We start from the raw sequence: 27,389 nt of genomic DNA on the forward strand, positions 1-27,389 counted from the left end.
TAAAGCACAACAAAAAAAAGGAACAGAAAAATACCACAGTTGCTTAACTTCCGTTTGCCTGGTTTTGCTTGCTGTCTCCGGCCTGTAAATAAATCCTCAGCAGCCAAGTCAGGCCATCCTCTTTCGTTGCTTTGCTTTGCTAGGCAATTTAAAGTACTCAGAGGAGATAAAAAAAAAGAAGGCAGAAAAGCAGCAAATGTTGCCGCCACATTGGGGATGCGGGGTGATGAGAAGACATTGATGAATTTCCTGTCGCATCCTTTTTTTTGCAGGAGACATCTCCGCCAGGCCAGGCAGGCCATGTGCAGGTGCAAGTGAAGCAACCATCCTGGCGACATCAAATAAATTTTCTATTCGCACAGAATGTCTATCAAGCTGTTGCCTATTGTGACTTAATAATTTCCTACTCACATCATCGCGGTGCATTGAACTGAACTGCCTTCGTAGCAAGGAGGACAGATGGCAAGGATGATGGATAACCGCACCGCCCGTCCCCTTAGATGACATGGGCACTTAAAACTTTTGTGGCTTTCACATATAAAGAATGAGGACTTGCTCGAATTGCCGCTGTCTAGATACAAACATAATTAAGTAGATAGGAAAAATATATCCTTAGTCAAGTCTACGAGTTTGTGTTTTTATATTCGACTAACATGGCAGTGTAGAAAAAATCCAATTAGTTGCAGTTGCAGTTAAAGTTTGCCAAGGGAGGGGGGAGGTGGAAGACGGGTTAAAGACCCATTTTACTCTACTTGCCATAGAATTTTATATAACTCATTTATGTAGCAGGTTTTGACAGCACAAAAATGTGAAAATTTTCTATTAGTTTTTATAAATTAATACTTTCTTTTGACAATTCCCTGACATAATTCACGCGGTTTTCCTTTTTAGTGTGGCGCAACGTGTTGCACTTTTGACTTGCACCTTTTGCCTTGCGAACTGCAAACTCTTTAGTGAATTACAAAACGTAAATCTTGTAAAAAAAAAATAAAGAAGAGTTTCGACACACCGACCTTGCCATACACTTTTCATTTATAAAGAAAATTTATCGAGGCAAAGAACGAGCAAATAGCTTAGCCAACTGACATCTTAAGTAATTCATTTAAAAGTTTTATGAAAACGACAAAAAATGTCTAACTCTCACGCACATAAACACACACACACACACACACACACACCCATAAACACCTACATACCTATACACATGCATTTGTAAAAGCAGAATTTTATTTATTTATGACTCGGTAGGGCAGGCGAAACCAACTTTTTCGCACAGTTTCACGCGCACAAATTTCTTTCGCATTTGTCCAATTTCTTTCCTGTAGCTGGTTTAGTTTAGTTTTTTTTCCCCCTCTTAGTTTTGCCAACTAAAAGAAACATTTGTGATAAGATCATAAAGCGGATACCCTTAACTGGAAGATGACAAATGATTTTTTTCGCAATTTAAAAGCCTTAAAAAATAAAAGTAAAGCTTTTTTTACATTGACTTTTGGGAACTTTAGGGTTTTTAAAGTTGCTTTTTAAAAGAAACTCTTAAACTTATGCAGTAACAGTCTATTTGTTGATTATAAAATCTTCATTCATTCAGTATTCATTCAGCTTTCCAGGTACTTTTTATATCTGCATCCAGGGAGTACATCTTATTTAGTATTTCTAAAATTTGAATTGGATCGGCATCCAAATCTTGTTTCTTATGTTAAGCAATTTGTTTCAAAACTCTTTGTTATGATTATGATATGATGATTATTATCAAAAAAAGTTTCAAATAAAAACATTCCACGTACATAAACAATATCATTATTAAGAATAGTCAATTATTATAGTTTTAATTTGATGAATACCAAAGTTTGATTAAAAAGTTCTAAATATCAAATCAAATTTCATAAAAACAAATTTAAACTATCTGAAACGATTAGAAATTTTCTTTTAATAGCTTTAATTGTTATCTGTTTTGTCTCTGGCATTGGCTCGACCGTGCTGGTCTGCCATAAATGAACAAACTAAAGCACTTAAAGTTGCAACTGCCGTAGATGCAAAGTTGATTGAAGTTTCTACCGCAGAGCATGGAAGGAAAGAAGCTTGCTTTGCCAATGCCAATCCAATGGTCAATGCCCACTCAAATCACCCAATAGCCTGTGGGCAAACAGTTGGCATGCGGATGAACTCTCTCACTGGGTCGGGAAACTGCATAAAATGCTTTATTTGTGGAGGGCAAACAAAATGAACTGTAACAATATTGATACAGCTGACATCGAGGAATCCAAGCACAAAAGGATTGTTATACGACTCCAGGCTCCAATGGACTTCATGGACCCCCAGACCCATGTCTAGACGGCAACGTTGGTGACATTTTGCATACATGTATGTGGGGGAGTGTGGGTGGGTGTGAGAGTGTGTGTGTGTGTGTGTAGTTGTGCGCATTTTTGATTTCCGCAGTTGAACGAACGAACAAAGCAGCTTCATTAACTTTGTCCGCAAAATGTTCGTAAAAAGTTGATCTACAATGGATTAGTTTTACTGGTTCAAGTGATTAAACCTCAAAACAAAAGGACAAAAGTTTGCTAAAAACTCTCTGGTTCCTCTCCCTCTCTCTCTCTCTCACCCATCAAATAATGGCAAACAATTTGCATGGCAAAACAAAAATTCCAATTTGTTTCCGCTTTTTTATACAAATCAAATACATAAAATGGCAAAACAACTTCAGCTTTTTCTCCTGCTGCTCTTGGGCAGCAGTAAAAAAATGTCATTCCGAGTCTATAAATTGAACGATGATCGCTCAAATCCAATAAAATCCAAATCAAACCTCGGAGCGACAGACACACAGACACAGACAAGCTTCATGATGACCGCAAATTGTGAATGCAAAACCAGTCAGTGGTTGGTCGCCATTGGGACTAGGAATTGGATTGGTGATGGCATTATGTAGGTATCCGAATGAGATGGGATTTAAGGGCAAAAGGATTGCGGAGCGGAAATGTTGTTTACCTCCTTTTAAGCTGTCAGCATCATCCCCATGTAAATTGTCACCGGCGAGACAAAATGCAATGCAAAGGGAGCTAAGTTTGACGGATTGTGTGGACTTGAGAAGAAAAAATAAACAAAATCGAAAACTCTACAAATCTCTATTTACTTTGCCCCCAACTTGCTAAAACATGTTGATGTTGTTGCAATTACTTTCAATGGGATTTCCTGTTTTGTTGATAAACTTTTTACCTTTCTCAGTTGATTTCAATATGCAAATTTTTGTTTAGAAAGAAAACTTTTAGCACAACAGAAAGAAAGTAGCAGGAAATAGTTCCTAATACCCAATGACCACAGAGGGGCATAAGGTAAAAAGTAGGTGGTAAACAAATTTGCATTTAGTCAATGAATTTTACCATATCTACGAATCTTAGCCTGAAGTTGAGCTTAAATTGGTTAACTAAACCTAAGAAGAACTAATAACATTATTGTTGTGAAGTATAAAGAATTTTAAGTTAATTGGGCTTAGCATGTAGCTGAAACAAATCATTGAGAGCCTTAAAGGCAATTCGCAATCTTTTAATAATTATTTGCCAATTCTAAAACCATTTTTGCAAAGTATATTACACTCGATACGAAATCATCTATACCTTTACTCATGCTGATCAAAAATATATATACCTTTTAAGGTTGAAAAAGCCTCCTTACGCCTATTACAACTAAAAGGTTAAAATTTGATTTAGTCCTTGCAAGATATTAGTTAAATTTATTAGAGTTTAGTTTAAGATATCCAAAAAAAACAAAAATGACGCAATAATTTAAAATCGAGAGACCACATCGAGAAATTTGCAAACCCGCTATTAATCGTATATATAGGAATTATAGCGCTTCTTCAGGTCCATTATATCCCGTCCCCAATGTTGATAGACTGCCTTCTGTGGGAAAACGCCAGTCAAATTGCACGGACGGTCTTTACCTTGGACAATTGGTGGATCATCTTTCCAATGTTTGACGTTCACTTTTAGGCTGCGAGGCAAAGATGCAGCTTGCATCTGAGCACGTATGCAATCCAAGTTGTTGGCATAACACAAATAAAAGCATTTGCCATCGTCTGAGTCACATTTATCACACACAGGACCCAAGGTAAAGAAATAATGGAGGATTTTTTCTCCCATATGCGGAGGAAAGCCATCGACACTGATCCAACGACTGTTCCAGGTGCAAGCATTGGATGGACACTCCGGATTGGAAGGCATTTTAGCAGCTTCTTGTCGTTGCTGTTGTAAATAATCCAGTGACATGGCTTGGGCATAGAAATCATCAAAGAGTCCGAATGTTGGTATAGGAGGAAGTGCATTCCTTTGGAATTGATTCTCTAGGCTGTTATAGGCATGGACTTTTACGCCACTTCTTTGGACTCCAATTGGACTCACACGAGGTGCACCCATGGCCACATCAAGGGAATAATTATGACGACTAACGGAAGTGCCATCTATTGACGATATACTACAATTCAACCACAGATCGTTGGACAGGGACATTTTCTTTTAATGTAAATATTTCACTTGGCCTACTTGGATATCGAGACTGAACTGACACTCTTTACTCTTTATATGTAAGTATATTAATCTTTATTTTCTATACATACATAACATTAGATGAATTAAATAACTATGCACTTAGTAACTAGTCATCAAGTTGAATGGCAAAATTCAAAAACAACGAAAGGAAAACTAAATTCATCGGATTCAAAGTGTTCTTGAACTAGCGTGTATGTAGTGAGTGTGGATTAATGAGTGTGAGTTGTCTTTGTCGTCATAATAATCATTTGGGGTTTTTTTTTCTATGCTTATTTCAATAATTTATTTATAATCAATGTGACTTTTTCTAGAATTGTATGCAATTTTTTTTTGTTAATGTATTTTTTTCACTATATATTTTTTTTCTATAAAAGTTAGCCGAAAGTTAGGGGATGATTATGATGATTTTTCATTTTTGTGTCTCAAGTAATTTAATTTTCCACTAAATTGTATCTTTATTTTTTTTTTTTTTCGTTTATGATTATTATGAGTCTATAAATTTACCTGTGTCCATCCGAAAGTTTCTGTATATATCGGTTTTTTCTTGCTAGTATACGTCATGAGAGTTGTATGTGTCTGTGTGTGTGTGCGTGTGTGCGATTAATAAACTTTAACATTATTTTCTGAGAATTTACAATGTTTGACTTAAAGTTATTAACACGCGCATTGGCCAAACCAAAAAACAACTTAAATGTTTTAACAAATGAATTTATCTTGTTTTTTAAATGTTTTTTTTTCTTTTTTGTATTTGTATTTGTTATAATGCATACAGTTTGCTTTTGTATTGTTGTTGTAATCTATATGTTTCTTTAATATATGTGTGTGAGTGTATGTAGCAAGATTTTCATTTTCGTATAATTATTTGTGTATTGTAAATAAATAAAATGAGAAATATTGCATTCAAGTTTTCATTGTAACTGTTTTTTATATATATATATAGATATATATATATTTTTTATATGTTTTAATTTACATGAGTGAGTGAGTGTGTGTGAGTTCAAGTCTGAGAGTGTGTGTGTGTGTGTGTAAGTGTAAAGCTTATATAGTTTGTATATGTTTAAGATGTAAAATTTCGTAAATCCATTCTAATTACTCTTAGTTCTATATCTATTTAATCAAATTATACAATTTTTCTCTCCAAATTTGTTGCCGTTTTTGCTTCTTTTTTTTGTTTTTTGTTGTTTATTTTTATCTTAGTAAACTAAAATTGCTAAAATTAAGCAAACATTGTAATAGTAAGAAACGCAATTAATACATAATTACAAAATTATATGTAAAATTATGTACAATTTTTTTTTTTTTTTGAAAAATTTTCCAGTTCAAGAATTTGGTGCCCAATGTGTGTATGTGTGTTTGTGGTGTGCGTGTGTGTTGAATGTATGTGTGTGTGTGGTAGTTGGTTTTTGTTGTGTAATAAATATTTATGCATATGTAAATGTTTATATATATAGTTTAGATTTAGTTTTCGTGTTTTTCTTTTTCCTTTTGTTATATGAAAGACTGATATTTCGAATATGCGGGAATTTCTTCAAGTGTCATTTTGTTTGTTTGTTTTCATTTCCGGGAGTCCATCGAGTTTTATGTGTTTGTTTGTTTGTTGGTTGTGTTTAGGCGCGTGCATGTTTGACATTATTCGCATTAGAATGTTTTCGATTTGTGAAAGATTTTAAATTATGTAAAATTATAGTTTTGTAGGTGCTTCTTCTTATCATGTCTCTCTTCTCTATTATTCTGTCAACAGATTCTCTCTATGCATAATTTTTATTAATTTTTTTTAATCATTGTAATTTGTTACGTTTTTTGTTTGTTTTTTTTTTTAAGGAGGTACTAATTTGTTAACACTCTTCATTATCTTCATCATCATGCATCTCGAATCGTCTTGGGACAATTTGTCTTTACCAATTTGTTGCTTTTTTGTTTTTTACAATGCCAGATTATTTCGTCGCCCGTTGACTTTATTAACTAGATTGCAGATTTTTAAGGCTGGTCCCAGTTTAAGGCCCATGTACTTCATCATCATCTCTGAGTTGAGTAATAGTAAAGCTTTCCCATCAATTTCCTAAGAAGATTAAGTGATCGAGATTAGTTTGAGGCATTCGATTAAATGATTTTTCATACTCACATGCTTCCGAAAGAGATCTCCGTGCACAGCCAACGAATTGTCATTGCTTTCGATATATTGGATAACTTCCTCAATGGACCAATCGATGGGCTGTGATCGCAAATGCGTCGATGTCGCAGATGTCGGTGTGTTCGGTGCATGGGGTGAGGTGGTAGTAGTAATTGCTGTCGTTCCAGCACCAGCATACGTTTTGGCAGCTGCCGCCGTGGACGCTGCCGCCGGTGCAGTGGCTGCCTTAGCTGCCGTTTGTGAGGCACTAAACGGCGTCGACACCGATGTGGGCAACGAAGCGCTGGATGAGAGAGTCGTGGGTGATTTGTAATAGTTATTCGAGGACTTGGCATTCGCTTGCTCCGGATGAACTTCAGCCACCAACGGAGCCATGTATTTGCCAATCGAATTGGTGTTGGCTGTGCCACCGGCCAAGTTGCTGCTGTTGGTGCTGGACGATGTTGATGAGGAGGAGGAAGACGACGGTGAGGGCACATTACTACTGCTTGGGCTTGACTCTTGAGTTCCATTGCTATTGTTGATGTTGTTGTTATGATGCTGGAATCGCACCTTCCGCAATGCCTGCGTCGTGGTGGCAGATGCTGATGCCAGGCCATTGGGTTCCTGTTTGATAGTCATTTTGGGACTAGCCTCTCCGCTTTCATTGCTGCTGCTGCTGCTCGTGCTGGTGTTATTATGATTATGATTATTATTATTATTGTTGTTGCTATTGTTGTTATTGTGATTCTGATTTAGGGCATCCTTGCCATTGCTTTTATTATTTTTTATCTCTGCCGGAGATTTAGCTGTGCCCATCTCTTGCTTAACAATCAATGGCTTCTCCGGCGATGATGTTGGAGTGGGTGTTGCCGATTTCGATTGTCTACTCCGCTTATCGGACAATATGGGCGAGGATGGTGGCGTGGCTTGAGATGTATTTAGCTGACGTTTTCGACTTTGGGCACATTTTTTGCATTCCTCCGTCTCAGGGACCAGCGAGATGAGATTCGCACATGCCCGGCATGTGGTGCACAGTGTCTCAATAAACTGCGCCAGACTCTCATCATCCTTCATGCGCAGTGGCGAAGGAATTTTCACCTGCCAGAAAAATAAAAGTCAAAATTAAAGAACCACTAAGAGACGGAAAGCTGATACTCACAGTGAAATTCTTTCCAGCCGCCGTAACAATATGCACATCACCCTCCAGGGCAAAAAGCAATTTCGACAACTGTTGATTATCCGTGCTCGCTGCCAGCACTTCCTGCAGGCAGAGCTTGGCCAGCGTCTGATGTGTCGGCCCCGTGACCATTGAGGGCAATTTAGAGCTATTGATAAAGGGTCCACCCTTGCAATTGGGATGGAAATGCGCCGTCACCGGTGAGGCAGGAACCATGGCATCAGCTTCAGCCACCACCGTATAACGGGGACGTGGACAACGCTGTTTATTGGCACCCGAATCCATGCGGGATTTGTGGCCAGGCGGTTGCATGGGATGACAACTTCGGGCACACCAGCCAGCTGGGAAGATATCTCGGGATCTATAATTGCACCAATAATCAAATGCTCCACGCCAACCATCGAAGGTCACATGGATCTGGTCATCCTTGATGGCATCGACGGTGGCACAGCATATCAACTGAGGATTCTTTTTATCCACAGCCTCTAGTTTCTGTCCCACCTTGAACAGATTCTCTGCAGGTGTCTGTGGCTCTGGCTGGAAGATTTCCTCAGGTGCTACCATGGCATTGTTGAGAATCTTACATAAATAGCCCGGCCAGCTGGAAGCATTCATCCGGAAGCCCAACGGGGGTTGCAGCATTCCTCCATTCTTCTCACAATGCCCGATGGCATGGATTTCCGTTGAGTCAACAAGACGCCAGAAATCATTTTGTGAGTCGCTGCCATCGAGACGCAGGCGTAATCTTGAGCCCAACACACCAACCACAGTGGCTATACAAGTGGAGGTGACATTACGCGGATCTAAAGCTTCCAGTTTCATCCCAATCTTAAAGTCATTGATTGGAGGATTGAGAGCCTGTTTAAAGCATTCTGCAGGAGCAGCCTCACTGCCAGTTTCCTAGGAACAAAATTAAGAAAATTGTTAATTTGGGACTAAAACTTCTCACTTAAAACATTTAGCTTACCTCTAAGTAAGCAATCCAATCAAAGACATGAAAACTCTCATACTGAAAGGGTCCCGTTGGGGCGGGCGCTCCACTGCTCAGCAATTTGCGCTCACCCTCCGCAGTCACTCCTTTACCGCTACCCGCTCCAGCACTACCGGTGCCACCTGCTCCATGGCCATGACCTCTCGTTGAGCCATTTTTCTTCTGATGCTTGTTCATACACATCATCGAACAAAATGCCTTATCCGGTGCTCCTTCTCGTATAACATTGTCGCATTGCGTACACGCCCCCTTGCTGTACGCCTTACGGAACTCGGCTATACATGTCTCGGAGCAGAATTCCTTTTTGCCGGAATGCGTGGGCAGGACATATTGGAGCGGCAATTTACCCTCGCCGCACCATGTGCATGTTGCCCGCTTTGCCGGACGACCGCGTTGCCGCTGCTGCTGCGTAGATGCTCCTGGAGATGTGGCAGTTGTTGTTGAGTTTCCATTGCTGCCGCTACTGGCGCTGCTATCGCGTCCTCCGGACATGTTTGGAGGACAACCAACCTACTCACTCACACTCTCTCTCTACCTCTTTCTATGAATTTCCCGCACTATTGTCTCACTTTATTCCTAAAAATTTACAATATTTCTCACTGATGCCTTGTGGTTATTTATTTATTTGCGTTTGTTTCTATTTTCAATAATCCACTTTGTTTTAGCCTTAGCGGCGTTCTCGAGGTCACGTAATAAGAATTGGTGCGCAAATCGCATTGCGGCTCGTGAGCAAACACACACACAAACAAACTGGCACGTACACACACACGGGAAATTCAAGCACAATCACGGCTTAGATTGGTTCGCTTGCTATACAATTGGCGCATTTTGTACGTTTTTTTATTTTATTATTTGTACTTTATTAATTTTATTGGGCATCAAACTTTTTTTGCAATATTAATCACTTTAGTTTTAAAAACACTTTTTTTTTTGTTAATTTTTGCGTTCCGCCATATTTGTTTTTCTAGTGATGTGTTGAATGCATGTGTGCGACTATCGATGTTGCTATCGATAGTTGCAGGGATTGTTATCGATAATACTATCGAAATCGGCGACCCTTAGGACTGCATTAAAGACTGTTTAGATTTTAAATATATATATATAGTAAATATATACACAAGTAGTAAAATTAAAAAGCCTTAGCCTATTTCAAATATCTTTGATGGAAAATCCATTACTACCCAAGTAGTGTCAAAGATTTTGTTTCGAACCACTGTCAAAAAAGAAATCCGTTAGATGGCGCCACCGAGCACTAACGGCCGTTGCTATTTAAATACAAGATATTTTTATATATTACATTTAATCAATTTTTTTCGCTTTTTAGGTAATCCTGTTGAATTATTATCAATAAATAATTAAAAAAAGTCTATCTCACAGGCGGGTGACATATGAAAAGGCCAAAACTGGAAAGAGACCTATGACCTACTTTCGTTAATGCAAACCAAATTAAATGCACAGCCCATCTACACAAATTAGCCAAATAATGCGATTAGGCAAAGTAAACGGGTTACTCCCTTGCCATTTGCCCCCCACTACTCCTCCCGCTGTGTTAATCTGACCAACCGACCACCTCTTTCCATCTATATATATGTATACATATATTGATTTTCATGCGTTATTTCCTGGCATAGCTTTGCACTCATAAATCAAATTTTGTGCCGACCAACCAACAGCGGTGCAAACAGTTGACGAATGTTCACTGCTTTCGAGTGGGCGTGGCCGGTGTCGCACTTTTAATCGCTGCCAACAACAAATCAACGCCAAAATCTGCATCCAGAGATGAAACTACTACTATGATCTCGGTCCAAGTGTCATGAAATATTATGCCTCACACTTTTTGTCCATTCATTCATCCATCTGTCCATCCATTCATCCATCTGTGCATCCTGGTTCAGGCTACTGTCAGTCATATTTTACTACCCACGACTAGAACGAAAGAATGCACAAATAAATTTGAGTGAATGTGAATAAAAAGTTTGCCCACAATAATTTCTAGAGAAAATAATCCAGATACTGATGCCGTTACGCCACTGCCTCTCATTTCATTCAGTTTGGACACATAATTATTACTGTCATTGGTTGGTTAAGAAAGTTTACCGAAAAAGGAAAACTTTTTCCCCTTCTAAACAAAAAGTTTTCTTTGATTTTGTCTCTAGCTTTTGTAGCGTTGGCTCTGTAATTTAATCCACTTGTGGGGCTTGTGATCCGCTCAAAAATTATGAGAGTAATGAAATTAGTTAACTTACAAAAAGGAGATTATTTACCTGCAGCAGATTTACCTGTGCTGATGGTAAATTGAGCGGAAAATCAGACCACAATTTGAGGATCAAACTATCTACTAGCTAATCCCGGCAACAGGTCAGCAAACGCTCAGTAAACTTTCCTAATCATCATGAACTAGGCGAGGTTTTTGGCTCGTAAATTATTAAATTGCTTGATTTAATCGACACCAGCCAAGATGATGATGTGATGTGATGTGATGAGGTGGGGGGGTGATGCCCTTTGGGCCCCATCATCAGCATGCATAATTGATTGAATAGAAGCTACCATTTACCGTTAACCGTTTATTCGCCTGTCAAATTGACGATGCGCAATTAGAAATCATCGGTCCCCAGGACTCTTAGGCAGGAGTTGAGTCATTGACTTATTACGCAAATCAAACAAAAGATTTCTCTCACTCTGTTTCACTCTCCTTTGCTTTCTCTCTCTCTCTCTCTCTCTCTTGCTCTTGAGAGCGGCCTGTCTGAACTTTGCTGGGAATTTTAATCAACATGTTAATGAGTTTATCTTTGTCAGCTCAAGTGTTAGGGATTAAATGCAGTGTTAATGATGAGACGATGCTCTTAATGCCAATGTAAGTGCCTAGAAGTATGCTTTAGTTTTGTTTGGTTTTGATTTCGTGTGTGTGTGTGTGGGAGTGCCAATGAACGTCCTGGCAATCCTTTTGAGATGCAAAATTGGTTTTTCAACCCAAGAATATGCAATTTCTACATAGGAAATTTGTCTTTAAATAAATCATTTGCCTAAACCAGCTACGGAAAGAGTGAGATAGAAAACAGAGAGAGACAGAGAGAAGGAGAGGGATAGATTGCTTCCTCTTCTCTAAGCACTTTGAACTCAATTACAGATGGGCATCTGATTTTACGACATCAGATAATTGTAACACACAAGGCTATAAATAACACCCACACATTAATGGGAATATATGTATGTATATTGTGTTTGGCTATGCCGAGCTCTAAGGAGACCCACCAAATAGGGAGACTTAAATGAAAGTTTCCCTTTTTGGTTTTCGCCTCCATATCATGCCATCAGCAACATTTTGACAGATTTCAATCAGCCATAAGGCACAGTAGGAAAGGATGTTGAATGAGTAAAATGGTTGCGTTGTGGGCCCACGTGTTTAATTACAACCATGACACTGACACACAACCACACACACACACACACACACGTTGACAGCGATTAAAAGTCCTCGTGCAACAGGCATAGCAAGGGGTTTGAGCTGGGCGGACACTTCTGGTGTTTGCTGCTGTTGAGAATTATTCGAGGCAAAGGTTAAATCAAGCATGTTCCTATCAACCAATCCAAAACCAATAAAAAATTGATGGATAGAAAACATGGTATGGGTGAAATGTGTAAGTCACACACACACACAAACGGAACACACACAAGCACACATTTATTCAAGATTTAAGTGATGCCAACACTTGTGGTGGAACAGAACAAGGGTCAAATGGCAAACACTCATCGAGGATTTCAGGTTTTCCAATTTAGATAGAACACACACATACACACACACACACACATGCACTTATGTGAGCAAACAAATGTATATGTATGCATACATTCAATACATTTGTATTACCGCCTGCAGGGAAACCAGGAATCGCCTCCTACCACCCACTGAGCTTGTTTGATAGATGAATGGCGAGCAATTTCACACTTGAATGCAAGAGAAATGCCAGGCCATCAGCCAGCCAGCCAGCCAGCCGCACCTGCCAAAAGGTGTTAACACCTTTGACATCATGTTGCTGACATTAACTTTAAAGCAAACAATTAATGTGCAAATGAGAACTCATTAATTATAAATTGAGTTTTCGATAATTACAATGTCGTATGAAATAATATCGTTAGCGAGCTGACACTACATACACACACACACACACACACAAAAACCAAAAGGCGCCTGCGTGTGGGGTAAAAGAAGTAATTTGCCTACAGTTTTTAAAATCCATCGTGTGTGCGTGTGTGAGCAATTGCTGGCCAAGATTTGACAACGTTTCTCAAGCCACTCAAACTCCAAACACAGCAGCACCCACGGCAAATGCGTGCCGCACGTTTTTCATTCATAAGAAAAGTTGTTGCAAGCCAACAAACAACGCTTTGCTTCTGCTACTGTCGACTTGCGTTTCCTGACCCTCCCGTAATCGGCATCGGTTTAGTCCTTTCGGTTTTTGGCCAAAGTTGGCTTCGTGCCGCTTTTGCTTCGTGTTTTGGCAATATAAAAACACGCAACGTCTGCTCGATGCTCTGAGTTCTTCGCCCGTCGTCAGCCTGTTGCGTTCGACAACCAACAGACAACCAACCAACCAACCAACCAAGCAACCAACCAGGAGACTAGACAACTAGAAACGACAACCAACGAATCGCAAAAAGTATAAAATCTTCAGTTTTGAATTTATCATATAATTTTTTATGTGAATACGCGCCTCAAATTGTTCGAAACAATTCGCGCGATTATCAATTTTTTGTATCTCTCTGTCTCGATTCATTACTTCACATCGTTAAAAAACGCAAAGCGTTATAAAATATTTAAATTTGCTAAACGTGCGTGAGAACATTAAAAAGCAACAAAAAACCACACAGAAAAACTCCCCGTCAATTTTACAATCCGACCGACCGCAAAATTCGTCAAAAAAGCCATAAATATATATATTTTTGCCAGTGTTAAAGATCAAAAGAAATTAAGGCCAATTACCATTTGTTTACAGGGTGTATTCTTATTCGTTTTTATGTGTGAATTTCATCGTTAAACGGGGGAGAATACAACAACTTTTGAATCGAAAATTTGCATTGAAATTTTTTGGATTATTTTTCCTTTTGAATTAACGCGATAACTGTTATAACTGGTAAGTGGGAAGAATCTAGAAAAGCAAATTATATTATTCGCAAATATCCTGTATTCGCCTGCCCAAAAGTATGCTATACATATTTTAATTTCAGTATTTAACGAGCAACGAACACAAAATTTACCTAGTAGACGAATGGTTTCAATATTTTAAAGCATACTTTTCGGCAGGTAGATTCAGGACATTCTCGATAACTTAACTCGTTTCAATTGCCACAATTAATCAACTTGATTCAACCCTTTAATTAAATTGAAGCCAATTTGTAACGTAACATTTGCTCATTTATAGAGTATTTTTTGTTTGTTCTTGTGGGAAAACAGAGAAATAATAACAATTACGACAAATTCCCCGTGGCTCCACTCATTATTTATCCAACTAGAATCCATTTGGAAAAGAAAGCAAGCGTAAAGTAAACCAAATGGATTAAAGTTTCCCATTTTAATTTGAGTTTCCATTCACATCTACTTGAAATTCTTGAGAAGAAGAAATGCTTTGATAGATATTTTTTCAATATGACGCAAGATGAGCAAAATAGTTTTTTAAAGCTAATTAGTTTTCCTTTTAGTGCATTTGACACTTTAGTTACTAACACAAACACCCACATTATCTCGCTCTCTCTTTCTATTTCTCACACTCTCTGTCTCTATCTCATCCCCCTCTTTTAGTTAGCCGTTTCAGGTAACATAGTGTTTTATTTTGTGTAATTTAATAGACTGCAAACAAAACTTTTGGATTTGGCTATAATCGCTGAGGAAACAAAAAAGAAAGTAGCAAAAGCCGCCATGACGTCGTTAACCTCATAAAATTCCATTTAGGCTGCCGCCATTAATTTCCACTTAAATCCCCTAAAGAACACAAAAATCGAATAAGAATCACACAACATTTATTCATTGAAGAAAGTCTCCCTTTCCCCTATGAGTTTAGTTAGTCAACATTTGCATACGTGTGTGTGTCTAAGAGTGGGTGGGCGTGTGTGTGTGCCTGTGTGTGTGTAGGCATATTTATCTTAAATGCAAATAGACAATAGGCACTTTTTTTTGCTTCTTAGATTGTTGATAGGAGATAAAAGGGACCGCCAATTGCTGCAGGCACACATCACAATTCCTGCATGGACTTTTGGATTTTTATTTGGTGATTTTTCTGTTTTTCATTGTCTTTTTCTTTGCTATTCCATTCGCAGTGGGGCAGGGCAGTTCCCACCTTCTTCTTACTGAGTTATTTATTTAACTTCAAATGTTGGAATTTAATAATTTCGAGCAATAAATATAAATAGTAATAGGTCATAATGCTATGTAATTATGTAATTTCAATGTTCATTTCACCGGCAAATGGAATTTCGACTGCAACATTTCCAAATATATTTCATTTGTCTCAACGGTTCTTTTTTTTCCTGTCTGCAGCTGCCAATGGAAATCCTTTTGCCTCAACAAAATGGCATAAATATGACAGGTGATGCCGAAATGCTGCTGCCATTTTCACAGTTACTTATGCGTGTGAAAGCGCCATCAAAAGTAGTTAGAACGCATACCATGAACACTGGAAGCAATGAAATAAAAGTAGAAATATGTACACTTACCTAGAGAGAGATTTGCTCTTAATACAGACAGTTGACAGGTCCTCGAAAAAAAGAAACCCAAATGTTGATGCCCCTTCAAGTTAGAGAAACTTGTGACAATGATATATAAGTACTATATTCAAGTCTAGATGGACTCGACGTTTGTGATTTTCTTCTCAAAATCAATAACAAGTAGAGGGCATTTTATTTGGCAACAGCCCTCGAAAGTATGCAGCAATATTAAGTTAGGCATAGAATTTATTGCTCATACGTCATGTTGACCATACAAAAAAGCTTACTTTAATTATATTTTACTTCATCACACACAGAAAATTTCGCATAAAGTCTAATCGAATTTCGTTGTTGCATTTGCGGGAAAAGTTTAGTTTTCCGATGATGATGAATCCATTACCAATTTGAAATAGTTTTAGCATAATGCAACCTACACACACTCACACGCACACACGCACAAACACACACACACACACATCCGAAAACATATTTGGCACTCACGAACCTAAAACGAAATGTATGAAAAGTTGAAGTTTTGTTAAAGTTTTTGGTACAAAAGATGAGGGTAAATTTAATATAAAACTTTTTTTCCATCCATTAAATTTCATAATACACACAATAAATAAATGTCAATGCAAAGCATAAGCACCTGATAATACAATATTTCACTTAAACTTTCATACACAATTTATTCACATAAAGGGCATCATGCAAATTACTTTTGCCAGAATGAGAAAGAGTGTGCGTGTGTGTGAGAGAGATCTTGTTAAAGGCTAATCAAAATCAAAAGAGATGATATAACTATGAGAGCAATGCCAGAAATCAATTTCATTCACCCACATTTCCCCCATTTCAATCGAGTGAACCAAAAAGGAATGAAAAAAAAAGAGCCATTGACATTGGGCCATTGGTAATGGCATCTTAAACTCGTTAGTCGGCCTCTGTATAGGCCTGAACTCGTTCTATTATTAGCCTAATCATAGATTTTTGCTTTTAGCCATTTGGCTCTGTTCTGTTTCCTGTTAACAGTTCGAAAGGAAATTGTCTGACTGACTGTGTGACTAGCGTTTCGGTCACTCTCATATCCTTTCCTTCATATAATCCGAATATTTTTGCCCCCTTTCTTGGACATAACACACATAACGTTTGATAACGATAAATCATTGTGTCAGCAGTTTCGTATTCTTATCTTCTTTGCCGTGTTTTATATTTCGAGGATGGAATGGAAGTCAGAGTTTAGGTCATGCATGACATAAATTATGAGAGCAGAAAGAAGTGGACTTTTTTTTTTTTTTGAAGCATTTTTCACCTGGTTAGCTGTCAGAAAACATTTCGTAAAGTCAAAGTCTGCAAGAGGCACTTGATTACAAGTTAGGTGGAAGGTATGCATATGATCTTTTCATATATGAAGTTGATGAATTGAATCTAAAGTTCGTGTGTCTGCCATGTCAGTGGCAGTTTTTTAAAACGAGGGCGGAAGAGTTGATGTTCTCTTTACGCTCATGTTCATGTGTGTGTGTGTATTTTTTTTTATGATATTTCAACAATTTTGCATTGCAAAGTATCTGCATCATCTCTGGTCTGTTAATCAAACAGCTCATCCACAAATTTTTGCCACAATTCTGTTTTATCGTCACTTTTGTCTCTTTTTTTCTCATTTTCACAGAATGATGAAAGCCACAGCGTGGTTTTGTCCGGTTATATTAACTTTATTGTGCGCCACAAGACTCGTTTGTACCGCACAACGAGGAGGAGGAGGAGGAGGCGCCAGTGGCAGTGGAAACAACAACAACGGATATCCTCTGGACTACCTGGATGATGCACAGGCCATACAGGTGCGTGATCTGACAAATTTTAGATGCAGTTCCCTTTTTGGTTTGTGGTTTTCTGCAACAGTTGGTGCAATTTTTATGCCCATTCAGATTCAATTATTGAGTTTCGTTTACTGACCTTCTGCGGTCTCAGCCAGAATTGACCTCCTGGGCTACTGGCAAACACTTTAATTAACCAGAGTTCATCGCAGTCGCACTAGAGGCATCTTTTGTCTGCTGGCAATCAACGCAACAAAAGCAGCCTCTTTTGTTGTTTAGCTATTCAATACGTGTTCAGCTTACTTATAATTAATATTAATAATAAGAATAATTCCACATTCATGCCATAGAACTGAATTTCAGTGTCTGCGTCAGTGGCGTATTTACCCTAAAAACGGGGCAAGGGTGTATTTTAATGGCTTATCAAATCAAAATCTTTTAATTGCAAAGACTGAAAATGAGAATTTTGCCTGACTTAGTTGCAATTCTCTAACAGTTTTGCCATTAACTCCATGGCCTTCAATTTGTGTAAATCCGCCACTGGTCTGTGGAGAGACAACTCCAATTAATTAAATGCTGTTAGTTCTTTATCTAATCGCAAAAATTTCTTATTTGCTTTTCTATGAAGCGTTTGCGAGGTTCTTCGGAAATCAAAATTTCCGGTGATATCAGTAAAATCTATTCAGTTTCACTTTCTCTCTGAGAGGGAAAAATAAATTTTCTATATACTTATACAAAATATTTTTTTACAAACATAATCTAATCATTGAACGAGGCACTTGAAGCGTGCCTATTGACCACAACTAGAGACTGTTAGTCGTCCGTCCATTGTACAAACAATTTAGTCAGAGTTTAAAAATGGATTTTGCTTTTTGGCCACACAACATGGAAACAAGTGGGCAAGGGCAAATTTGGCTGGGATGAGATTGCGGATGGTTGGCTAGAAGTTTTTATTTAAGCCTCAATTGCATATGCTTCATTAGACCGAAAACAACGGAATATGTGTGAGTGTGTGTGTGTGTTTCCTTTGTTTATTTGCATTGGACAGCTAGAAGAACCACAACAACAAAAACAAATAAACAAAACAAAAAAGTTGTACCTTAATTTTACGGACATGACCAACACAAACTTTGCACCAAAAAAAGAAAGCAAGAAAAGAAAAAGAAGATGCGTGTCGTAGCACAACAAAAGACTAAATTGATCCAATAAGTTATAGGTAGTAATCAGAGTAGAATGATCAGTAGCTAGTCAAAAAGTTTGCCTTATCCTGACCTTTAATATTTCATATTTTTTTGTGTTTAATATTTTGTTAACAAGCCAAACTGACTTTACCCTCAAGCTCGCTGGCAAAGGCAAGGCAAAAGTTTGCCGTGGCAAAGAATTTTCCGCTAGATTGAAACTTATGCGTAAAGTTCATGAAAAACTATTCATTTCAGTTTCAACTATTTGAGCCTTCTAGTAACATTCCACCCAAAGGGTTAAAATGTATTTAAGTTAATTCAATTGAAAATCATGCAAACATTATTTACTTAATTAATTTCATTTCTTTTATTATTATATTTAGCTTAAAGCTAGCTGTCGTTTCTGAGATATTAGATAATATTGGAAAAATGGAATAGACAAACCTTAGAAATTTATATTATTTCATTAAAAAATTGTAATTTAAAATATAGTTCGGGGTTTTCATTTGCTCGGTCCACGTTTTCGTGTAAAGCAGCTAAAACAACAATTGGATTAGCGATAAGATTAGACACAACACAAACTTTTGACCTTTTGTCAGATTTCAGTTCTAATTGATTCCAATTAGAATCGGAAACATTACCATTTAATTGAGTAGAGAGGATTATTTTGCAACTAATTTCAGAGTCTATTAATGATTCTAAAAGAAACTGGTGCCAAGACTCCCAAAAACAAGGAGGCATAAGACCTTATGTCTTCATAAACCACTTATTGAGTCATCTAGAGGAAATACCAGGTACTCGAAACATGAAGAGCGCTTTTTACCCACTTCGAATTGGAAGTGCAACCTAATCATTACGTCAATTGAGACTCAAATTTGCGTGTAATGGGACTATAATGTGTGCCACAAATGAGCAGAAACAGAAATGGTTTTTATCTTATCGCAGATATAGCAAAATTTCCATTATTATTTGCAAAATTTTATCAATCGATCGAAAAAATATGACGAATCGAATTGTTATTCAATCTCGATTGGATGGCGCCCATCACGTAAAAGTCAAATGCAAAGAAATCTAAAGGCGACTCGCCTTAATGACGTCGCCATTTTATCGAAATCAAAAATCGGAAATTTATAATCCGAAAATTTCCCGTGAGTGTCTCGGTCTTGCAGTTGAAGGACTCTTAAGACCACTTGAGCAGATAAAGAAACCGTATTTGATAACTGATTGCGTATAGAAAACAATTCGATTGTAGGTACATGTAGGTATATGCTTATATAATTAAAGTAAAAACCAACTACATACTTAACATAACACCAAATCACTTAAATAATGAAATTCATGATTTGCATAAAGCTTTCAAAGATTTAATGTGGAAAATTATTGGCTCCAATGCGAAAAGTGTATCACTTCGATTTAGACTGTGGAACCACTACCCTCTTCGGCCTCTGTGGTGGACTCTGCATCGACGGCAGTTGTTGAATCTTCTGGCTCTCCGGAAGCTTCTGTTGTAGAATCTTCAGATACCTGTGTTGTAGAATCTTCTGGCTCTTGTGTAGAAGACTCTGCTGGCTCTTCGGGTGCCTGAGTCGTCGAATCCTCTGGCTCTTCAGGTGCTTGTGTAGAAGACTCTGCTGGCTCCTCGGGTGCCTGAGTCGTCGAATCCTCTGGCTCTTCAGGTGCTTGTGTTGAGGACTCTGCTGGCTCTTCAGGTGCCTGAGTCGTGGAATCCTCTGGCTCTTCAGGAACTTGTGTTGAGGACTCAGCTGGCTCTTCGGGTGCCTGAGTCGTGGAATCCTCTGGCTCTTCAGGTGTTTGTGTAGAAGACTCTGCTGGCTCCTCGGGTGCCTGAGTCGTGGAATCCTCTGGCTCTTCAGGTGCTTGTGTTGAGGACTCAGCTGGCTCTTCGGGTGCCTGAGTCGTGGAATCCTCTGGCTCTTCAGGTGCTTGTGTTGAGGACTCAGCTGGCTCTTCGGGTGCCTGAGTCGTGGAATCCTCTGGCTCTTCAGGTGCTTGTGTAGAAGACTCTGCTGGCTCTTCAGGTGCCTGTGTGGTAGAATCCTCAGGAAGTTCAGGCTGGGAGGTTGTTGGAACTTCAATAGGCTTATCGGTTGTCCAAATCACATCATCCTGAGTAGTTTCATCGGGCAATACAGTGGTTGTTGGTGGTGGTGGAGGTGGGGGTGGGCGATTTCCATGATTATTTCCATGATTTCCACCATTTCCATGACCTCCATTGCCATGATGTCCACCATTTCCATGGCCATGATTATGTCCGTTATTCCAGCCACCTTCATTGCCATTCCAGTGGCCGCCGTTTCCATTGCCATTCCAGTTGCCGCCGTTTCCATTGCCATTCCAGTTACCATTGTTTCCATTGCCATTCCAATTGCCACCATTTCCATTATTATTCCAGCCGTTGCCATTGCCATTCCAGCCACCGCCGTTATTGCCTCTCCAAGCACCGTTCGGCCTGGCAGAAACCACTGCCAATAAAATCGCGAATGCTGCTATCGTTAGAACCTTCATTCTGTTTCGTAGTTCGTTGTATACTAACTGAAAATCGAACCGGACACTTGCTTATATATAAAAACCAGAAGAGATATATGTAGATAGGCCCAAGCAAACTCACAATCGCCACAACCAGACACTATGGCAATAGACCATTAACGATTAGATAACGGAAAAGTACTCTGTCTGATAGCCCCCACGTATAAAAACAAAAACAAAAGTGAAATTTTTGCTTGTTTTTTTATATTTTTTTAAGGTTCTTAAAAAACGTAGATTCTGTTGACGATTAAATACCATAATGGTCATAAAAGGTTTAATGTTTATCTGAATGTTCTACGAATCGTTAAGGTTTCCATAGAAAGGTTGATGCTTTCTTATTTTGTTTTTCAATGTCTGGTAGAAATCTCTGTTTATGGCACGACTTAAAGTAAAGTGGGGGAAAAGCCCCTTCACTCCAAAGATCATGTTATCTTGATAGAATGACTCATAGAGTCACTTGGAAAATTCCCATCATATCAAATCTAAAGTCGATTACAACAAAACATTCGTTATCGATTTTGCTAAATGTTCGACATATTGTAAATATTTATTATTAGAAACACAAAAAACGGCAGTAAAAACAAGAACGAAAAACAATGTGACAAATATTCCAATTACGATAAGATTTCTGACAAGCGTTCGAAATGTGTAATTAGAAATCCATTTCAGCATATTTTTCTCCACCAATGAATTATAAATTATAGAAAATACTTTGTAATTAAGCAATTCGAGTGTTTAATCATTCAAAATATTTGATTTTCAAAACGATTTACCAGTTCTTATTTGCGTTTTTGTTTTTATTAACATAAACCTTTGAAAATTTGCATATATGTTTTGATTTTCCTATTTTCTAACTAAAGGGAAATTTTGTTAAAACTTTTCCATTCCTTACTTGTACCAAGAGATGAAAACTTTTAAGTGAATTGCAAATGATTTTCTGTTTCTTTTTGCGCCAGGATGATTATTTACTGTGGGCCAAGCGCAACAAACCGTCGCTCTCCATTGTCAATCCCTTGGATGTGTTGCGTCAACGGCTGCTCCTGGAAATAGCGCGTAGGCAAATGAAGGAGAATACACGGCAGGTAAGTGGCTTAGAATCAAATGAAAATCCCGTTGACCATCTTGGTATTTTTAATAAGCTAAAAAGTAGAGAGGAAAAACTTTTTCCTCAAGTCGCAAGATAAACAAAACGCAAAAAGTGCAATTTGGTGTACTGCGTACTGAAGTCTGAATTGTGTGAGTGGTAATCAAAAGAAATTAGAAAGGTAAATGAGAAATAGTTGACTGAAAAGTGGAAAATAAGAAAACACGATAACAGAATGACTTGCGTAAACTTTTTTAATTCTCGTCCAAAAGAACAACAACGAAATGTTGTTTTATGGAAATAGAATACAATTCAGAGGCAAGGTCATTTTGGGTAACCATCTATTCTTTTATCGCTTGCTATTCGATGACTGACAGACTACCCACACAGGTAGACAATACAAAGAGTAAAAACAACACCAACAAACATAAGATAAGAGGCTACAGAAAAAGGCTTAAAGTGCCTAAGCCGCCGGCCAAAATGATATCCAGAGAAAGGCTTAGCAACCAACGCTGCGTATGCGTAACAAAAATGTTTTCCTCCATCGTAACGAAGCGAATTTATTTGGTTACCTTTAAAATGGATACGAAGGACACATCAGAACCAGCAAACAGAAAAACACAAAAACACAACAGCAAAAAAATGGGGGGAAAAGAAAATCAAACGATTTAATGCCAGGAATTCAAACGATTTGCCTTTGGGGGGTACTTTCATATGGAGTTGTAGCAGAGGGAGTGACAGTGGGTGTTGGTTGGATGGTTAAGCAAATTTGTGTGCTCAATTTACAAGTGCAGGGACGGATTCGCGAAAAGTGGCCCCCTAGGTAGTGTGGAAAAGTCTAATGTTTTTTTATGCCTTAAACTCCCTTGACAAAATTGGTAATGAAAAACACTTTCGATCGTAGATTTTCGCCGACGGCACTTGCCCTGACCGCCCCCAAATATAACTAGCTGTTCTTTCATCTAATTTAAATACTTACATTTATCTTATTTATTTGTTTGCCCAAAAATAAGATTTAAAAATATGTACATAAAAACCTATTTACCTCACCTTTTACAGCTAATTTAAGTTTGCTTTCTTCTTCCTTTGTTCTGTTTGCATGCACATTAAAAAAAATAAACAATGATCACCACTAACTCACTCACTCACACACGCATGCGCTCTGTTATTTCCTCTCTCATTGTGTGCATGTGAAGACGAACGCGGCAGAGGTCCAGGCAGCGAAAAAACGGAACTCGATCGCTCTCATTTATTCCCGCAGCTTTCATAGCTTTCTCTCTCTTTGTGTTGCCTATTATTATGTTAATCCGACGCGAAACGACGTTGACCGAGGCAGAGGTGAGGGCAGCGTCGGCAAATATTTTCTGAATCTCTTTCTCTTGTTTATGCAATTTTTAAAAAACCAAACCGATTTTTAACCATTTGAAAGATAAATTCAAGGACTTATGAATTCACGACGCAAAACCAACTATTTATCATTACCTTAGCAGCAACGAACGTTCATAACAAGAGGTTAATCAAGACTGGATGAAAGAGCGCAAGAGTGGAAGAGGTAGCATAGCAAGCAGTTGGGCGAGAGATAGTAAGAGAGGCTGAAGAAGAAGTTGTTGGAGCAGAGTATGTAATTATGAGAGTAAGGGAAGAAGAAGTGCAGGAATAGCCGAATTTACTGATAATGGCTCCCTTGAGTTAGCATTCTTTCATATTTTGAAAAATGTTACTAATTTAATAATCAAGCCCATGGGTAAGTGCTGCAACCCGCTCCAACTATAAGTCCAGGACTGTACAAATGTGACATGTATTGATTTGTCAAAGGGATTCGAATTTGATAAATTGATGCACGACGATGGTCTGATGCATTTAAATAATTCAGTTCAATAAATGGGGAAACGAACCGAGTTGAACAGCTAAATAAAATGAGTCGTTTACAGTTTTTTCTGCACCACATAATACACACTGCTATGTAAAATATGGCTTTGTTATTGTATTCAAAATCGTTTTAGGTATTAGTTAGGAACTGTTAGGTCATCTCTAAGCTTCAAGGGTAGTCGAATCCTCAGGCTCAATGGTTGTTGAGTCCTCGGGCTCGATAGTTGTTGAATCCTCGGGCTCAATGGTGGTGCTGTCGTCTTCTGGTGGAGGAGTTGGACGATGTGGTGGCCGGTGGGGTGGACGATGGCCATGTGGTGGACGCTGTCCATGTGGGGGCCGCTGGCCATGAGGAGGGCGCTGGCCATGAGAGGGACGTTGGCCATGGGGAGGTCGCTGATGTTCGTTCGATTCCTCTACAGAATTTTCTTGGCTGCTAGATGATTTGGATTCATCCGATTCGTCTTCAGATCCAGAACCGCTTTCATTTGATTTCTCTGTAAATTTTTTCACTTTATTGGCAAACACTAAGATATTAGAAAATTTTCAAAACTAACCATTAGATTGATCTTCATTCTCTGATGGCTTAGACTCCTCGGCACTTTCAGTTGAGCTTTCTGGTGGGCTTGGACGTTCTTGCTCTTCCTCCTTAGGCCACAATGGAGACTCTTGATCTGGTCTTTTGTAGATAATGTCACTGTGACCAGATCTCAGGATTAGGATCTGTCGGCTCTCACTTTGAGGTCTGGCTCCTGTGCAAACCACTAAAACAGCCAAGATGGCTGCAACCACAGCAATTTCTATTGATTTCATCGTTATGTTGTTAAGATCTAAATCGTAACTGATAATAATCACAGGTTTTGCTTTGCTTTTTATAGCCAAATGTCAATCCAATAATGAAAACACTTCCGCATGACTTAGGTGTGATATTTTCACATGCCCAAAACAATTTCACCCATTGAAAGTGCTATCTTATCACTCATTGCCTGCTTGACTAGAAAGTGGCCATACCTACTGTATATCTTGGGATCTTCCCAGAAGTGACTAAACATTCGTTCTCTTATCTGCCTATTAGACACGGCAAGGAAAAAACGTCATGCACTCATTAACTAATTGGTTAAATGATTATGTGCTTTGGTTTTTTTACTACGTATGTATTTATTATTGTGCCATTCTCCTCGAGCACAGTGCACTTTGAGGGAATTGATAAAGCGTTTTGTCAACATCATAAAATGTTATATTTTTCATTGCATAAGTTTAGGATGAACGCTTTATGCAGGGCAGAATGGGAGACAATTTACATTATTTAGTTAGAGGGAAACTCATCTGGCAAGTTAAAAATTCAATTAAAAAGCACAAAAATGAAAACCCATAAATCAAATTTACAGTGTGAGAGAAAAATAAAATATTTATGCCATTTAAACTAAATGTGTGCTTTGCTCCATGGATGCCACACGAGCTGAAACAGATTCATTCCCCTTAGGGTTAGAGTGCATACTCATAACATTTCCTTTCACTCATTTCCCTTTTAATGTCAACCATTTCTGTTATTTTTTCTTTCTTCTCTCTTCTACCTCTCCTCAGGTTGAATTGAATCGCGCCATACTAAAGAACGTTGGTAAACGAGTGTTCGTTGAGCCCAGGCGAAGCTACCAGCTGGATTCAATGCGAGAGCAACAGCTGCAACATTTCCCCAGTCAACTGTGGAGCTTGTCACAGTCCTCCGAACCCTCGTTGTCCTCACCCGTTTTCCCGTCGTCGTCCTCATCATTGTTGTCGCCGTCGTCGTCACGGTTTTTTGATTTTCTGCAGCGGGCACAATCTCAACCAAGACCGAGAACCATAACAGCAGCCGAACAAGAGTCAGAAGCAGAAGCAACATCAGCACAGCAAAAGTCCCTAAACGTCTTGGCCAAGCATCAGTCAAACGGAAATGAAATTGCAAATGAAACAAATCATGAAAATGGGCATGGCCAAAGCGCAACAGGCAATGCTGTTGCCAACAATATGGATGTGGAGTCACAGACAGAGCAGGAGCAGGAACAGGATCGGGTACTAGCCGAGTTGGAGGACAACCTTAACTGGGCCAATGAAGAACCAAATGACATTGCCGACAATGAAGACAATGCAAATGTTGTATCGCGACATTTGCCCTGGCGCTTACTCTACGGACAGCACAAACATCACCATTATGCTAATTAAGTTTGCTACAAATGCACCAAGGTAGCCTACTAGTCAGGCAGACAGACAGACAGACAGACTGGCAGGCAGGCAGGCAGAATGACAGACAGACCAGACAGGATAGAGGTAATAGACGACAGTTAGCAATGTATATTGACGGTTCCTAAAATGGCTGGCTCTAAGACAGGCATGTTGTGTGTGCACAAGACCCACCCACCAAGCCCACCCCATCCCATCCGCTCACCTAACCCCCTCTCCCATTCATCCCTCTCGAACGATACCAATTCCGATTCCGACTCCAAAAATAAAGCCCTCCGAATGACAAAAAGATTATATAGCACAGTTAAACGATTATAGATTAACCTTTTCCTAATTTAACCTTGCTCCATCATACTCTTCCTCTAGCAAGCGAAATATTTGTATTGTATTTTATTGATATCTATGACTAACCAACTAACTAAACTAAACAAACTAACTAACTTATGTATGTATGTATGTACGTATGCAACAAGATTGATTCATGCTACCTCTCTCTCAGTTCGAAATGAAACGAAAAAAGCATTCCCAAATCAGTTGGAGTGGGGCATTTCTGGTACTTTACTCAAATTACATATATATATACTATATATATACATATATTTATCGAATAGCAACAGCAAAAAGAACAAAAAAAAACCCAAAAAAAAATTATAAATAAATTGCATTTGTTTAATAGCCTAAATGATGTTGATTGAACAAAATTATATGTAGTTTTAATAAGAAGAAAGCGATGCAAACAAAAAAAGATTATAAAACAAATTACAGTGAAATTACAATGAATGTGTGTGTATGTACTTATTGTATAATGTATCCAATCAATTGCAGATTTTTAATGAGCTAACTTACACCTTTGCATATATATATATATATATATATTGGTAATTAATATTCATTGCATAAGGTCATTATGGCAACAGGTTTTGTTTTTGTTTAAGCCTTCACTTTGGTTTATCATCTGGTTGAATCGGATTTCGTTGATAACAAATATGCAAATACACACACACACACACACACAATGACACACATTTACATAGATATCCGCGGGCGGAATTGCGTTTTTTATTTTGTTGCAAAAATTAATGGAAAAAAATGTTCTGTAAGAGATGCTCAAAAAGAAAACAAAACAAATTCCATTTTAAATTGTTCAAAACTTTGT

General features: G+C 38.4%; 4 protein-coding genes across 4 annotated transcripts; 1 reads left to right on the plus strand and 3 right to left on the minus strand.

The window, feature by feature from the left end:
• Positions 1-5,984: 5,984 nt before the first annotated feature.
• LOC6647405 (polycomb protein Scm) lies at positions 5,985-9,778 on the minus strand. Its single transcript, XM_002070275.4, has 4 exons — positions 8,799-9,778; positions 7,814-8,731; positions 6,664-7,752; positions 5,985-6,600 (listed from the first exon to the last, which is right to left on the minus strand). The coding sequence occupies exons 1-4, from the start codon at positions 9,312-9,314 to the stop codon at positions 6,463-6,465; spliced, it is 2,661 nt and encodes an 886-aa protein (XP_002070311.1). The 5' UTR covers positions 9,315-9,778; the 3' UTR covers positions 5,985-6,462.
• A 3,590-nt stretch (positions 9,779-13,368) lies between these two features.
• LOC6647402 lies at positions 13,369-26,845 on the plus strand. Its single transcript, XM_002070272.4, has 5 exons — positions 13,369-13,480; positions 13,817-13,954; positions 17,188-17,356; positions 22,017-22,142; positions 25,598-26,845. The coding sequence occupies exons 3-5, from the start codon at positions 17,189-17,191 to the stop codon at positions 26,213-26,215; spliced, it is 912 nt and encodes a 303-aa protein (XP_002070308.1). The 5' UTR covers positions 13,369-13,480; positions 13,817-13,954; position 17,188; the 3' UTR covers positions 26,216-26,845.
• Positions 19,760-21,054, minus strand: LOC6647404 (proteoglycan 4). Its single transcript, XM_002070274.4, has one exon. The coding sequence runs from the start codon at positions 21,037-21,039 to the stop codon at positions 19,927-19,929; it is 1,113 nt and encodes a 370-aa protein (XP_002070310.1). The 5' UTR covers positions 21,040-21,054; the 3' UTR covers positions 19,760-19,926.
• LOC111519187 (early nodulin-75-like) lies at positions 24,069-24,834 on the minus strand. The gene is made up of 2 exons (XM_023178624.2): positions 24,571-24,834; positions 24,069-24,510 (listed from the first exon to the last, which is right to left on the minus strand). The coding sequence occupies exons 1-2, from the start codon at positions 24,824-24,826 to the stop codon at positions 24,176-24,178; spliced, it is 591 nt and encodes a 196-aa protein (XP_023034392.1). The 5' UTR covers positions 24,827-24,834; the 3' UTR covers positions 24,069-24,175.
• Positions 26,846-27,389: the final 544 nt, after the last annotated feature.

The sequence above is a fragment of the Drosophila willistoni genome, chromosome 3R, assembly GCF_018902025.1.
Source record: "Drosophila willistoni isolate 14030-0811.24 chromosome 3R, UCI_dwil_1.1, whole genome shotgun sequence".
NCBI classification, from domain to species: domain Eukaryota; kingdom Metazoa; phylum Arthropoda; class Insecta; order Diptera; family Drosophilidae; genus Drosophila; species Drosophila willistoni.